This window comes from Eleutherodactylus coqui, chromosome 3 (assembly GCF_035609145.1).
Source record: "Eleutherodactylus coqui strain aEleCoq1 chromosome 3, aEleCoq1.hap1, whole genome shotgun sequence".
NCBI lineage: Eukaryota > Metazoa > Chordata > Amphibia > Anura > Eleutherodactylidae > Eleutherodactylus > Eleutherodactylus coqui.
Genome location: NC_089839.1, coordinates 147,626,894 through 147,643,088, shown reverse-complemented (window position 1 = coordinate 147,643,088; position 16,195 = coordinate 147,626,894). Strand labels below are relative to the sequence as shown.

The window sequence follows — 16,195 nt, the reverse complement described above, 5'->3', positions numbered from 1 at the left end:
AGCGATGGGCAGCATGAGGAAAATTCCTGCTACTAGACCCCAGCACATAATAATCTCTGGCACCGGCCATGTTTTTACATTTTGCTCAGTGAAAGAATACAATCTGATACATAAAGCAACATAGGAGCCACATCCCCAGCCTGCAGGACGTGCAGCTCTGCGGTCCTCCTGCACACAGACACGTACTTCCGGCTTTGGCGGCGCTCTACTACAGAGGATTATCTTCTCTATGCTGCTTACGTAACGTCGGCACGTACGGCTTCACGACACTGCTGGCACGTTCTGACTACGCTCGTTCTGGAACTTTTTGCGACAGTGCTGGCCGAGTGACGTAAAGCGCTCTCTTTCGGCAGTCTTGTGACTAGAGCCGGTAGTGGGTTGCTGTGCGGCCTAGAAGAAATCCGCCGCCATCCGGGGAGAGATCGGTGGAGGTCGGTGAGTTGGGAAGTCTGTGAGGATGGGGGGCGGCTGGGAGGGGATTTGGGGTGATTTTGGCGTTAGGATGTGTAGGAGAACGGCGTTAGGCCGGAGAGCCGGTGTTTCTCCCTGTATGTGTATGAATGGCCGGTGCTGCCAGCTGTACGGGCACAGGAGTAGTCGTCCTTATTGGTGACTGGCACAGTTGGCACCCCCTCACCGTACGTTTGTCCTCACTGCCCCCAACTTAAGACCTCCGTATTTGCCCGTTTGCAAGCGCCATTTTACTGTGTATTATGCAGTCTGTTTGCAGCACTAGGGCCGCTCTCACACCGGCTGTTTGGCTATTTTCACTGCAGTTAGCGTGGCGTCCCGCGCGCTGCGGTGGTCATGGTACAGCGCTCCCATTGGTTTTAATCGGACCTCGCAGACCTGCGCTGGAACACGCCATTTTTAATGCTGCGTTTCCGTGGCACGTCTCTAACTTGTGTTCTTGCACCGCATATTTTATGTGTGCAAAATCGTGCGCAGCGCGTCCTATTTTCGGGGTTTTGGCGTTTATTTATGTACTGAATCGCCCATTGAAATGAAAGGGGTGCATAAAAAATGCAGTAAATCTGCAATCACACAAGTAATACAGCGGTTTTTCCGGCGGTTGCTATGCCAACAGGAGGGGAAAACAGTTGTGACATCATCACTGGTCTGTGTTGATACTGCTCAAAAATATAGAGTAAAAATGCGCACATAAACAGCGTTAAAATAATGCAGCGTCTTATAGTGCGGCGCTGCGGAGGGGACATGTCCGCTGGTGTGCCGTGATCGCCCGTGTGTATGATGCCACGTCTCTGCCCTCAGCAGTCGGCTGATTGCCGTGGGGCAGATGCCGCCTTTTTAAAGGGAACCTGTCATAACCTGAGCCCCTATAAACTGTTATGGGGCTTAAAGGGGTTGTCCCGCGCCGAAACGTTTTGGTTTTTTTTCAATAGCCCCCCCGTTCGGCGCGAGACAAACCCGATGCAGGGGTTTAAAAAAAAAAAAACGGGTAGTACTTACCTGAATCCCCGCGCTCCGGTGACTTCTTACTTACCTTGCGAAGATGGCCGCCGGGATCTTCACCCTCGGTGGACCGCAGGTCTTCTGTGCGGTCCATTGCCGATTCCAGCCTCCTGATTGGCTGGAATCGGCACACGTGATGGGGCGGAGCTACGAGGAGCAGCTCTCCAGCACGAGCGGCCCCATTCACCAGGGAGAAGACCGGACTGCGCAAGCGTGTCTAATCGGGCGATTAGACGCTGAAATTAGACGGCACCATGGAGACGAGGACGCTAGCAACGGAACAGGTAAGTGAATAACTTCTGTATGGCTCATATTTAATGCACGATGTACATTACAAAGTGCATTAATATGGCCATACAGAAGTGTATAACCCCACTTTGTTTCGCGGGACAACCCCTTTAAAGATGGCGGAACGGGGAGTCTTGGGAGCGCTGCTTCATATTCGCCACTGCCGCGTCCCTGCGCAGTGGGCGGGCACAGACACCCTTCTGTGGAGCGCAGGCTGCTCTGACATCTGTGTCGGGGGCTCCAGTTTCCTGTTCCGTTCCGCAGCATCGGGGAATCCCTCAGCCGAATGGATTAGTCTCTTAACGGAGCTGAACAGACCCCGCTGACTATAATGGGGTCTGCCGGCTTTTACAGGAAGAAGCGCTGCATTTAGTCTGTTCTTACAGTATTTCATTCCGAACGGAGATTCCAACGCAGATATGAAGGCCGCCTTAATGGGAGAGCGCATGCGCAGAGCTGGATAATATGGTAACGCTGTGCGTGCGCCAACTTCACGGGAACATGGTGAGGATGCAACACTTCTTTCCATACTTCCTGTTCCTTCACCTTTAAGATCCCATAACCAAGTTCATGGGGCTTAAAGGTGATGACAGATCCCTTTACCGATAGTCCGCGGTGGGTGCAGATGACCCTCTGTTGGGGATCAGCAGCGAATAATGTTCTTGCAAAATGTGTGTAGAGCAGACGGTCGCCCCAATACTTGTGCCCCTCCACACTGACGCTTGCCCTGCCAGCACTGAGGTTGTGGGGGATCTGCTGCTGATTGTGGGGGGCTGATGAGCCGCTAGTCGTCTCTGTACGGCCGCTTTCCACATTTTCACATGCAATAAATCCCTGATAATTGGGAGGCCGATCTCCTGGACGCCCCTGTACGGGCTAGTGGATCCCCGACTGCAGGCAGGGTAAAGTACGGGCACGTTCACACGGGTCTGTGCAACTTGGGTGCAAAACAATTGCACAGTTTTCACTGCGTGTATTTAGTGCGTTTTGGTTCTCATGCGCGTTACATCCGTATTCACTGTGGTTTACACTCGTGCCAAAAAAACACCCAACTGATGTCACTATTTTTTTTACCCGCTGTCTCTGGGCAACATGCATAAAAACAATGCTTACGTACCCAATTGCATATTTGCTGCATTTTGACACAGTCCCATAGACTTCGATGGGCAATTTTGGTCTGTGATACGCGGCAAGATAGGACATGCTGCAGTTTTTTTTTCACATGACCAATGGCGCACGAAAACAACACTCATCTGAATGCCCCGATGCAGATCAGTGCGTGTACCCTAAGGAAAATCGCTGATTGTGTTAGTCCAGTTCCCTGCCACGACCAGTGAGCGAGCTCTCACTCCGTGTAAACAGGCAGTCATTCATCAGTAAATGGAGGCGGGTGGCTGGAAGAGATCTCTGGCGCGCTCCATCTCTATTCGCTGAATGACTGTCGCTCCGGTGAGAAAATACAGAAGCAATAAGTCTTTGGGTGACTGTCCGACCTCCATGCTGGCAGCGCTTTCAATGTTGCCAGCGATACTCTTGTGTAACGGCACAGGGCGGGCATCACTGGGACAAGTGCCAGGCATCATTTGCCCCACAGCTCGTCCCGTCTAGAAGGACCAGTAGTTTTCAGCCATTTTCTCTCCTGCACTTTTTTCAGCTAGTTTATGATAACTTTGTCGCAGCCATAAACTGGCTAATAAGGACGTGCAGGAGAAGAGGTGCACGTAGACGCAACCATTATCACTCCAAAAATCATTCAGTTTCAACTAGCTTAAAAAGCAAGCGTTCATTCCCTGGTCGCTTCTTTTGAACTCGCCCAAAAAAGCTGTTGTTTGATTGTCTGGTGTAAACAGGCAAACGTCCTTCTTCCGGCGACTAGCCAACAATTGCGCAGTGAGGTCTGTACTTCAGGGACTGCTCTTTGTAAAAGCACCCAAACAGTCGTTCATACGCTAACAACTCGCTGTAGCGACTATTCAAGCACTGTAAGCTGTCAGGGTAGCCTCACTTACGGATCTCCTGTTGGCGCTTGGACTGCAGTGTCTATATACAGTGATAAGTAGAAGCTGCAGACGACAAATGATGCAACACATTTAATAAAACTCTATTGCAAAATTGATTGTCATCCAAAATACATACATTTCAGGAAAAAATAATTGTCCCCAATGGTGTCTACAGCCTTTAAAAGGGTTTACAGTATTGATGACTGATCCTCACAGGAAAGGTCATCAATTGGAGATTGGCAGGGTTGGACTCTTTGCTCATGGCTGTCACTATGCATGGAGCCACAGCTCCGTACACTCTGTAGTGGCCCAAATGGTGTACAGGGGGAGATCCTCTTATCAGGGCAACCTTCCAATGCCGAAGCTGCTCTTAGTTTCTATTCCAAAATTCACTTTGGAATTTTGGGTATCTAATATGGTGTTATGTTTTTTTTCTTCCAGGTCCAAAATGGCGAAATTCCAGGCGCCAGTGATAAATGATAATCCCCTGGGCTGGGGACCCTGTGCCGTACCTGACCAATTCAAGGATATGCCCTACCAACCCTTCAGCAAAGGAGATCGTCTGGGAAAGGTGCCTAATTGTGTTGTATATAAGATATGTCAGTATGTAAGCGTGGCTTGACATTGGGCGATATTATGTCCACTAATGAGCGCCGATCTGTGGTTTAGGATCTCAGTTGGCACTCATATACGCTGTATATGTACCCCCGGATTTGTAAAGTGCTGCGGAATATGTTGACGCTATATAAATAATGATTTTGATGTATGGGGACAAATTATGACGGTCATTTGTCCCCATACAGACTGCATTCGTGAGCAGCACAGTCCCCTCTTTACATCTTACTGACAAGCATTTTTTTTTGCCTACGCAAAAGATCTAATTGGCTGACAAACGAGTAATTTCTCGTTTGTCAGCTGATGATTGGGAAAACAATTGTCTGTACCAAGGCCTTAAAGGGATTTTCCAGGGAGAATACTATTGATGACCTATCCTCATTGAGATCAACACAAGCGCCGGCCACTACACAGAGTTGGGAGCAGAGACATGTGCTCCCACCCCTCTATAATTGTGTCACTGTCAGCGGGTGCACAATCAGCTAATCGGTCGGGGGCCCAAGCGACTGACCCCAGCCGATCAACTATTGATGAGCTATCTTGAGGATGCATCATCAGTAGTATTCTCCTTTGAAACGCCCTTTTAAGTCTTCTTGTTAGCCATGTCTGGGGACTTGTACATTTACTTGGGGTGGCTAGTAACAGACTAACAGGCTGTGCTCTTTCTGCTTTCACTGATAAGGTTGCAGACTGGACAGGGGCCACCTATCAAGACAAGAGATACACCAGTAAGTATGGGGGCTCGTTCATATTGGTAGAGTCAGATCAGTGTTCCAATTTCAGAGAAGTGATGGATGGTTTTATTCATTTGCTATATATAATCTGAGCAGTACCGGAAGGGGTGTGAGTCCGGAAATCCAAGATCGGACCCTCCAGAGTGATCGTCCCATATTTATACGGGACTTATCAGACAGATCCAGTGAACAGACTCGTCCAGTTTTAGGAAGGTTGTAACTTTTGATGTAATCGCTCACTTAGTTCTTGTTGGGGTTTTTGCCTTCTAGATAAATATTCTTCACAGTTTGGCGGAGGCAGTCAGTATGCCTATTTCCATGAAGAGGATGAGGGCAGCTTCCAGCTTGTGGACACCACCAAGATGCAGAAAACCGCATACCAGAGGAATAGGCTGCGCTTCGCTCAGGTTATGAGGCCAGATATGTCTGTTGGGGGGAGCTTAGTGTCGGAGGCTTGGGAATGTAGGCAGTTCTGGCGGTGGTGGCATATGCGGTGCTAATGGTTTTTCACTATGTTGTGCTTACAGAGGAATCTGCGTCGTGATAAAGACAGAAGGAACATGCTCCAGTTTAACATGCAGACATTACCTAAGAGTGCCAAGCAGAAGGAGAGGTAAGAAGAAACCATATATCCAAGCTATATATGGTTATTGCACTGAATGTGTTAGTAAAAGCTAATAGCACTTCATCTGTAGTAAAGATCTATTTAATACCATTCCAGAGATCGTTTGAGACTCCAGAAGAAATTCCAAAAGCAATTTGGTGTTCGCCAGAAATGGGACCAAAAATCTCAGGTAAGCCGAGTGTGTGTCTAAGCAGGGTAATGGATTTGTGAGATCATTTCTGATAAGTATGAGACAAGCGGCTGCACTAAATGAGAATGACTGCAATATACTGTACATAGGAGACGTCCAGAGTGTGACAGGTGATCGGGTCGGGGTGCGGTGATGGAAAAATGTGTTGTCACTGGAGTGGCCCTTAAGGTGTGACTCTGTTTTAACCTAATAGGCTCAACTAAAACCAAGAGATTCCTCTGTAGAAGTCCGCAGTGACTGGGAAGTCAAGGAAGAAATGGATTTCCCCCGCTTGATGAAAATGCGTTACCTTGAGGTGTCTGACCCACTAGACATGTGAGTAACTGTAATTCTCAACCATCCATAAACCCATTTTGAATTGGATTCTTTAGCAAGTTTGGAGAATTGCTGAACGGTGATGTGTATAGGGGATTCTCAGTAGATAATACAGCCGCCTGTGCGTATGTCCAACTTCACGCTCAGGGTGATTTCATACCTGCGCGTGGAGTTCCACTTTCCTGCTTCGCTCAGGGAAGAGGAAAGCGAATCCCCATGGCTGAACGGCTCTGTTTCAGGATGGAACAATGCCCAACGGACCCCATTAACTATAATGGGGTCCATTCGGGTTCCGCTCAGCTGCAGTGCTTTTTCTTCTAGTATTTTGAGTCAGATTTGTGGTGAACCTTCCGACCAGAGGTTCCAACGTAAATGTGAAACCGGCCTTAATTGCATAAAACGTATATCATTTGCGGCTGGTAATGTTTACAAGTCAAATAGTATAACTTGTGGAAGTTAACGTTTATAGCCTGTATGTATACCTGAAATCAGTGGTACCATAGTGGGGACAATGCATGTTCTTTACACCCCAGAGAGTGCTGCGGAGCCCTGGAATACTATGATAAAGCCTTTGATCGAGTCACCACAAGGAATGAACGATCTTTAAAGAGCATTAAGAGGATCTTCCATACAGTGACAACTACAGATGATCCTGTCATCAGGAAGGTAAGTTCATAGTGTTATGTATTATTTATCTATACAGTAAGTGTCCTTTTTGTTGTTTAGCTGCACTTATTATGAAGTTTCTCTACAACGCCTCTAATGCTTGTCTGTCCACAGCTGGCAAAGACGCAGGGAAATGTATTTGCCACGGATGCCATTCTTGCCACCCTTATGTGCTGCACACGTTCGGTCAACTCTTGGGACATTGTGGTTCAGAGAGTGGGGTCGAAAATCTTCTTTGACAAGAGAGACAACTCAGACTTTGGTGAGGATTATAAGTTGTTGATGGCATTTCAGTTCCAGCTATTACATCAGTATGTTCAGTACAGTTTAGACCGGTTTTCAACATAATTAATTGTAAACATTCCTCTAGGATATGCCGTTAACACTTTCTGGTCATTGTGGTTCCAGCCTTTGGGATCGCTAGATTATTAGTGTTAGCGCCGTGAATTCAAAGGGTTAAGTTACGAGCTGCTCCCAGAATCATTGACTGGTTACACAGAACTTGTGTAATCAAGACAATTTCCAGTTTATTTGTTAACAAGCAGAAGTATTTATGTTTTTTTAGATGAAGACATTGGAAAGGAGGTTTAATAGACCCCTTACTTATACATAGCTTATTACAATTCACTATTACCATTAGTTATTAAAGCTCAGCAAGTGCAGTGAGGTCAGTCTACAAGAGCCTCCCTCAGATCACGCAAAGTTTGTTACATTACCTATTCCTAGGCTTGTCAGTTAGTTAAAGGGGTTGTCCCGCGATGGCAAGTGGGGTTATACACTTCTGTATGGCCATATTAATGCACTTTGTAATATACATCGTGCATTAAATATTGGCCATACAGAAGTTATACACTTACCCCCTCCGGTGCTAGCATCCCCGTCTCCATGGCGCCAACCAAAGCCGCCTTCTGCCTGGATTAGACGCGCTTGCGCTGAAGGGGCTGCCCCGGCAGCGTCTCGTGAGGCGGCTTCACGCTATCTTCCGCTGTGCTACAGCAGCGGAAGATAGCGTGAAAGGACGGCTTCCATTGACTGCAATGGAAGCCGTCCACGCGTACACCAGCGGCAAATAGAGCATGCTGCGGGTGAGGACGGGAGATTTCATGGTGCGGAATTCCGCACCGTGAGCTCTGAGCTATTGGGTTCAATAGAACCTAATAGCTGCAGGCAACGCAGCGAGTTATGCGGCGGAAATCCGTCAGTGGGAAGGAGGCCTAAGGCAGACCTTTCTCTCCCTGAGGCTGCGTATACTTTCAATTTAAGACTGGGTTACTTGCACTTCTTCAGGGTTCATATGAAGTGACCTTGCGTTTTTCGGACAGCCTGGTACATGAACTAAACCACCCGCATATACATGTAAGCAGAGAGAAAAGTGGACAAAGAAACTTATAATGGAACAAAAGCAGAGAGAACATTATGGCTTCTCTCAAAAATAGGTTTACAATGATGCCCTTGTATATTTTGACCGATGCAAATGAAATAGAAAAAGAACTCAGAAAATGCACACTATAGTCAAATGTAAAGAGCTGTGCTGAGCGCCCCCTCCTGGCCTGATTGATGTCTTTCAGGCCAAGATATGTCATTACAAGCTAGGCTCATCAGCGTCCAGCGCATGTGCAGTGAAGAGAGGCATTACTGGCCTTGGCTTCATAGGCACATATGCTGAATGCTTGAGTAGAACTTCTGGCTAGGTTTTATACTGTCCTCCATGTACAAATAGTGGCTGAGTAATTCTATTGGTCACATCTTGTAGGAAAGACAAGTAAACGTGTGTCTGCAAGATATAAATGATATGAGTGAAACTTTATTTGATTTTGTATATATATATATATATATTTTTTTTTTTTTTTTTATTTTATCCAACCTCTGATTGCTTATTGATGTATTACATGTTCAGTATTGCAGCTCCATAGGGAGAGAACTGTCAGTAGTTCTATATCTCTGCTCATCCACATCTGGATTGATTTTCACGTATTAACCCATTGCTGTCACTCTGGTTTCTATGAATCTAGACTTGTTGACTGTCAGTGAAACTGCAAACGAACCACCTCAGGATGAAGTGAACTCCTTCAACTCTCCTAGAAACCTGGCTATGGAGGCAACATACATCAACCACAACTTCTCCCAACAGTGCTTGCAGATGGTGAGTGTCATAAATGGCAAATATATGCCCTCCGCTCTATTAAATACTGTTAAAGGGAAAACCATATAACTCTTTTGCCATGTGGTAGGCTGGATTCTCATTCCTCTGTTGTGTCTGACCAGTGTTTACATGCTGAACACAACTGATGCAATTTTGGTGCATTTCTTGCACTGGTCCGGCCTTCATATCTGGACAGAAAATTGCTGCATGCAACGTGTGCAGTATGGGGGAAGTATCAAAATTGATGCTCTAGATGCCATCAACTCTCCCATAGAAAACTATAGGATCTGTTCTGTCATCAGTTTCCATTTGGCGTTTCACTACAATACCTGGGGGGAAAAGCCACGTGGCCGGGCATATGGGCACCTTCATTGTAGGTCCAAAGCTTCATCTGATGTGCCATTTATAAGCTACAAACTGCTAGCTGGTGCGCAGTGTCATGTAAATGGTTCTAATCCGTTTGCATTCTTGCTTGGATTAAAATCCGAATTAAGAGTTGCCTGAGATTACAAAAAATCTGTTCTGCTTTTTGTCTGGAATTGGCCCCTCTCTCATGTGATTGTGTCTGCTACTGCAGCTCAGCCCCTGCACAAGAGTGGAGTTGTCTCAGGAAGTGCACCCTTGCGCCTACCACTAGGACAGACCCCCTTCTTAAACCTGGTTTAACAAACCTATACTGCAGATGGTACCATGACAGCCCACAACAGATACACCAGCCAGAAAGGGTCATTAAACTAGACCATATCATCAGAAAATATTAACTACTATCCTCTTAACTACTACATCAAATGCCAAAACTGAACAATGTGCAAAAATCCCCAAGTCCATAATCTCATGGATTTACAAAAAAAAGGACATTTAATGACTGTGCAGATGAATACAGATACTGCCTCTACCCGTCCGAAAGATAGAAACCCTACAGAAACTGAGCCATAAGGAGTTCTGGTCCCATTAGTCTCAGTAGTAAGCGCCAGTGTTGTTTGGATACTCCTGTAAGTGATCTAAAGCAACTTGGCTGAATGTTCACACAATCTGTCAGCGCCTGGTGATGCCCAGCGTGTTCACTGGTAATTTCCTAGCTGCTTTTATGGTAGGTTTGTGATAATTGCTTTAGGCCAGGCTCACACAAGTGTAATTGAACATCATATTATGCACACAATACGCGGTGAATGGAGTCAATGAAAGTACATTGATTTTCACTGATACATTCACACTTGCGTATATTCATTGCGTATAATATGCTCGTAAAAAGGAACGTAGCAGTCCTATTCTCAGTGGGTGCGTATGAAACCGCTGTACATATGCAATTATATTGCCTATACAGATAGTCCCCGACTTGCGAACATTCGACTTACGAATTTCGCTAGATACGAACTATCTGTACAGCACAGTATGATGTAATGCTATGGCATTACATCATGCTGTGCAGGGAGCGGAGAGGCTTCTATCAAGCCTGATAGAAGCCTGTCCGGTCAGATCGCGGTTGCTAGGCAGCCGGGGGCCTTCTGAAAGGCCCTAGGGCTGTCTATGCAGAGCGCCTATCAAGCCATGCGCTTGATGGGCACTCTGCATAGACAGCCCTGGGGCCTTTCAGGAGGTCCCCGGCTGCCTAGCAACCGCACAGCGTCCCGCAATCTCATCGTGGGACGCTGTACGGGCCCCCTGAACGTCGGGTGCAGCGGGCACCCGGCGGCAGCAGTTCCAACGAGCCGCGCCGCTCGGCGGAACTGTTAACACTCTAAATACCGCTGTCAGAGCGGTATTTAAAGTGTTAACAGTTCTGACAAGCGGCACGGCTCGTCGGAACTGCTGCCGCCGGGTGCCCGCTGTAAGAACAGCCGGCAACCGACGTTGTATGGAGCGGGATCCACCCGCTCCATACCATTTGTTCGACTTGCGAACAAAACGGACTTGCGAACGGGCTCCCGGAACGGAACCTGTTCGCAAGTCGGGGACCATCTGTATGTAGCTTTTTAAGCGTGTTGCTAGTAAGGAAAGTTAAGAAAATATTTAAAACCAGTAAGCCGGTGCAGGACAGCGCAGGCATACGTGATCACAATTGTGGTGATCGCAGTGTCTTACTGCACCATCACTTGAGCCCGGCCGTAGGCTGTCCTCAGAGCATCTATCAACTTGCATGTTAGATTTTTCGTAAGCCAGCAGAGCTGTTTGTGGTTTCGTGTTACCAGAAGCCACCATTGTGCCATATTGGAATCACCGTTGTGTATTTCCCACAGGGTAAAGAGAGATACAAATTTCCAAACACAAACCCCTTCATGGAAGATGATGTAGACAAAAACGAGGTGGCCTCTGTAGCCTACAGGTGAGCGTTCAGTTCTATCACAGGTCTTTATTAAGAAATAACCTTCCGCACGCAACGTCATCTTGTCCTACTGACTGCAGGTACCGACGCTGGAAGCTGGGAGACGATATTGACCTGGTGGTGCGATGCGAACATGATGGAGTGATGACTGGGGCAAATGCTGAGGTGTCCTTTATAAATATCAAAACCCTGAATGAGTGGGACTCCAGGGTAAGGACTGTCAGATCTTAGAAGTGAATTCTATCCCGCTATTTCCCATCAGCCTTGCGGTCTTACTTCCGTTTTGTGTTTGGCCATTTTCAGCACTGTAATGGTGTGGACTGGAGACAAAAGCTGGACTCTCAGAGAGGAGCTGTGATCGCCACTGAGCTGAAGAATAACAGCTATAAGCTGGCCCGGTGGACTTGTTGTGCTTTGCTGGCTGGTTCTGAGTACCTGAAGCTGGGGTAAGTGTGGGGTTAATTGTAATAAAGCAATATATTAATGTAGCGGTATTGTTGCATTTGCTGACACTGTCTCAAGAGCACACTCACTGTTTAATGGGGCCTGATGAACATTTCTTCTCCCTTGAAGGTATGTGTCCCGCTACCATGTAAAGGATTCATCTCGTCATGTTATTCTTGGAACTCAGCAATTCAAGCCCTGTGAATTTGCCAACCAAATAAACTTGAGCATGGAGAATGCCTGGGGCATCTTGCGCTGTGTGATTGACATTTGTATGAAACTGGAAGAAGGGAAATACCTCATTCTGAAAGACCCCAACAAGGTATGAATAGGCTACATGGGTATACTGGTGAGCTTTAAATACACCTATACACAACTTTCAGTGTGATGAGCACTGAGTACATCGTAGCACGTTAAATCCTTTATTAGGCTCAATTCATCTTTTGCAGTTATGCCTCATATATATACTCAACCTCCAGAACCTTAACATGGCACCTACAGTCTTTGTGGTCCCTCTGTACGTCTGATTTTCAAGCAGCACACAGTGCTCATATGATATCCAACAGAGAGTAAAAAATCATTGCATGCTTCATCTTATAATACCAAACCATGTATACAGCTCCATAGTATGGAGCTCCAGGGACCTCTGTGTGCTCCTGTACAAGCTTAATGCTACACCATGTGCATGAGATCTAGAACAAGTGCATACGTATAGAGTCTTAAGTCACAGCAGAAACTGTTTGGCCCTAATGTAGGTATCTTATAGATTGTCTAGATTGTTCATGTGTTATTTCTGTCCCCTTTTATAGCAAGTTATTCGGATATACAGCCTGCCTGACGGCACGTTTAGCTCTGATGAGGATGAAGATGATGAAGACGAGGAAGAGGAGGAAGAAGTGGAAGGTACAGTCATTACATTTAAAAAAAATGTGTCTTGTATAATGTGTATGATTATAGACTCAATTTGCTGTCAGGCTGTCATGTATCATAATCAAACGGCAGCTTCAATCATCTAGGGTGCATGTGCGGGATTATATTGTCTCCGCCATAACATCTGCGGCCCACAATGCTATCCTGTGTGTCCCGATCATCTGGACATAGAAGTATCTATGCATGGCTTTTCACATGTAATTTCAATGTTAGTGAAGAGCGACAAAGCAGGGCAATAAGAAAGGACAAGTACTAAGGGTGCACAGTGTAGCCATGTCTGGGTGCACTATATATTAGGAGAATAAAGTCTCTTAACCCGTCTTGCAATCCCAGAAATGAGTATATAAGTTAGAGGCATCCTATATACATGCAGCTCCCTCCATTGTAGCTTATAGGAGCTGTGAATTGCCAGGCTGTTACCTCGACATCCATCATCTACAATGGAGAGAGCCTTATGCATTGTCTCCTCCCCTCTGGAGAGCTGATTGGGGGCAAAGGTGACCCCCATTCTCCCAATATCTGGGAGTCCTGGAAGTGAGTCTTATGGCATATACTTAGGATGTACCATAAATGTCTCAGATGGGAATACCCTTGTGGCCCTTGGAAGTGGTTCAGTATGGCAATGTGGCCCTCAGACCAGAAACAGACCTGAGATTGATAGAACAGGTCTGTAGTTATTCTCCCTACAACTAAGCAACATTGTCTTGAATGGAGCTAAGTAATTGTACCAGCCAAGGCCATGAAAAAAAACGCACTGTTTTTGAGGTACAACAGACTAACGTGGAGCCAATAATATAACAGATGATTAATTATAATTAAAAGTAGATAACGAAGACTGAAAGCAAGAGAGCAAAAGAGGGGTGGAAGGGGTACAAATGGGAAGGCCAGATACAGGATGGGTTGAGGCATACTAACAGTAGGGGTACAGCCCTTACTTGTTCTTGTAGCATGAATGACTTGTGCTGTATTTCCTCTTCTGAGGATTATGTATATGACGGGTGTTGTGTCTGCGTATGCAGTGATCTAACTCTTCTTTTTCTTATAATAGAAGAAGAAAGCTAAGTGTCAGAGTTCCTCTTCAGAATGCGTCATCCCTCACAGATGCTTGATAAGACCCATTATCAGAAACAAATAAAGATTATGCACAGACCGACACTCGACTCGCATGTGTTTTATGATGTCTAAGCTCAAGACTTGTCTATTTCCTTTAATGGTCCTGCAAAGAATCTGTGTGCTCAAATGGAGCAGAAAAGTTTAGGGGTTACAGGGTTTGTATGGAGGGGAATCTGGGGTTGATCCCACTCTATACAGTGCGGGTGCACCCAAAACAGCTCTCATCAGCAGTGCCGCTGATTGGAGCTGTTAACCTTTAAATGCCACAATTAATGTTTGATGAGATCGCGGGGTGCCGTGCGGTTGCCTTCTGAAAGCCGCCAAGACTGACATGGCAGATTGCCTATCAAGCTTTGCCTGTGGGGTGGCAGATTGCTGTCAGATCATGGTATAATGTAATACTATGGCATTGTATCATACTGCAGGAGCGATCAACCATCGCAAGTTTTTGTCCCCTATGGGGACTGAAAAAAAATGTGAAATTGGTTTTAAAAAGTTTTCTCAGTACATTACATGGTACATTACATAATGCTATTGAAAAATACAACTCGTCCCGCAAAAACAACACACAGACATCTACGCGGATGAATAAATAGAAGAGTTGTGGTTTTTCAAAAGTGGGGAGGAAAAACTGAAAATGTCCAATACCGTAGGGTCACAAAGGTCCAGGACCGCAATGACAATCCTGAGTTTTCTGTAATTTAAATGAGCAGTCTATGGGAATGCATTGTATTTTATATACATTGCACAGTATTGAGCTAACATTTAATAAGAACAGTGTGGTACAGACTAATGAGTATACATGAGAGCTTCGTCCATACAAGCTTATAATCTATAAGGAATAGATACAAGTGGTCAGGAAAAGGAGTAAGCAGGAATAGATATAGATTTCAATGTTGGTCTATTAAAGGGGTTGTCCCGCTAAAGCAAGTGGGGGTATACACTTCTGTATGGCCATATTAATGCACTTTGTAATGTACATCGTGCATTAATTATGAGCCAAACAGAAGTTATTCACTTACCTGCTCCGTTGCTGGCGTCCCCGTCTCCATGGCTCCGTCTAATTTCAGCGTCTGATCGCCCGATTAGACGCACTTGCGTAGTCCGGTCTTCTCCCTGGTGAATGGGGCCGCTCGTGCCGGAGAGCTGATCCTCGTAGCTCTGCCCCGTCACGTGTGCCGATTCCAGCCAATCAGGGGGCTGGAATCGGCAATGGACCGCATAGAGCCCACGGTGCACCATGGGAGAAGATTCCGGCGGCCATCTTGGTAAGGTAAGGAAGAAGTCGCCGCAGCGCGGGGATTCGGGTAAGTACTAAACTGTTTGTTTTTTTTAACACATGCATTGGGTTTGTCTCGCGCCGAACGGGGGGCCTATTGAAAAAAAAAAACCCGTTTCGGCGCAGGACAACCCCTTTAAGGCTTTATTCCCAGTGCATATACAATGCGTTTTCACGCCTGGGCGCATATACGATATCCATGTGAATAACAATAAACTGAGGATTTTGCATGCTTTTGGAAAAAATGTTCCATCCTTTTTTTTTTTTTTTTTTTTAAGCCAAAACCAGCAGTGAATTAGAAAGGAGTGTACAGTATATAAAAGAAGCACTTCTGCTCCGTCCTTTTGCTTTAAAAATTGCATCAGAACCTGAGTAGCATTTAAAATAAAAAATGCTGCATGAAATTGCACAAATAAAGCATCAAATCCCGGCTGGTGCTCTGTATGCGCCAGTTGCTCTCCAGTGAAAGCAGATGTAACATGCAGCAGGATCTAAATAGCTTGATAAAGCCATGTGTAGTAAAAAGCGGTGCCGGGGCGTAATATACCATAATAGCGTTAGTTCTAAATGCCGTGTTTTTTACTATATTCACACCATATCTGCGCACTACACGGCTTGCTGCAGGAGGATGGCTCCAGCGTTACCCCAGAGGTTACAGCTGTTTGCTGAGGGTCCTAGTAACCGGGCTCCACGATAAGCTGATAGCAAAAAGTTGTCCAAAGGGAACAAGTCTTTGGGAGTTTTGACTTTTCTTTTCCCAGACTCCTATTTTCGCTGCAGTTTTCTACGACTTTCTGGCCCGGATCCCAGATCATTCCTAGGAAATTACTAGAATTTGACACTGGCTAGAATGTCTGTAAATTCCAGAAAGCAACAGGCAGAACCAGCGGATAAATATTTGCATCAGTGCTGCAATCACCAGGAGATCGGTATGATAAATATAGATGCTTGGGAGTTTAGACTGACTGTTTTCCCACACATCTGTGGCCTGTGATCACCGAATTTGTGAAGGGGATCAAATCCACACAAAAAAAAAAAAAAACGCTAAAAAAAGGCC

General features: G+C 46.0%; 1 protein-coding gene across 2 annotated transcripts; it reads left to right on the top strand.

The window, feature by feature from the left end:
* Positions 1-319: 319 nt before the first annotated feature.
* On the top strand, positions 320-13,901 carry EIF3D (eukaryotic translation initiation factor 3 subunit D). Of its 2 annotated transcripts, none has more exons than XM_066596289.1 (16): positions 320-431; positions 4,203-4,332; positions 5,059-5,104; positions 5,381-5,517; positions 5,638-5,723; positions 5,832-5,904; positions 6,119-6,240; positions 6,774-6,906; positions 7,021-7,168; positions 8,919-9,049; positions 11,287-11,372; positions 11,453-11,582; positions 11,676-11,818; positions 11,946-12,138; positions 12,626-12,719; positions 13,795-13,901. In XM_066596289.1, the coding sequence occupies exons 2-16, from the start codon at positions 4,210-4,212 to the stop codon at positions 13,806-13,808; spliced, it is 1,659 nt and encodes a 552-aa protein (XP_066452386.1). In that variant the 5' UTR covers positions 320-431; positions 4,203-4,209; the 3' UTR covers positions 13,809-13,901. The 2 variants fall into 2 exon arrangements, with proteins under 2 accessions (XP_066452386.1, XP_066452385.1); XM_066596288.1 differs by having other exon boundaries at positions 320-435.
* Positions 13,902-16,195: the final 2,294 nt, after the last annotated feature.

What these genes read in the sequence shown, in the direction of transcription:
- EIF3D (XM_066596289.1), top strand. Translation starts at nt 4,210, where the DNA reads ATGGCGAAATTCCAGGCGCCAGTGATAAATGATAATCCCCTGGGCTGG. An exon ending in AAGGAGATCGTCTGGGAAAG is followed by an intron (nt 4,333 to 5,058) that starts GTGCCTAATTGT and finishes TTCACTGATAAG; the next exon opens with GTTGCAGACTGGACAGGGGC. An exon ending in AGTGCCAAGCAGAAGGAGAG is followed by an intron (nt 5,724 to 5,831) that starts GTAAGAAGAAAC and finishes ATACCATTCCAG; the next exon opens with AGATCGTTTGAGACTCCAGA.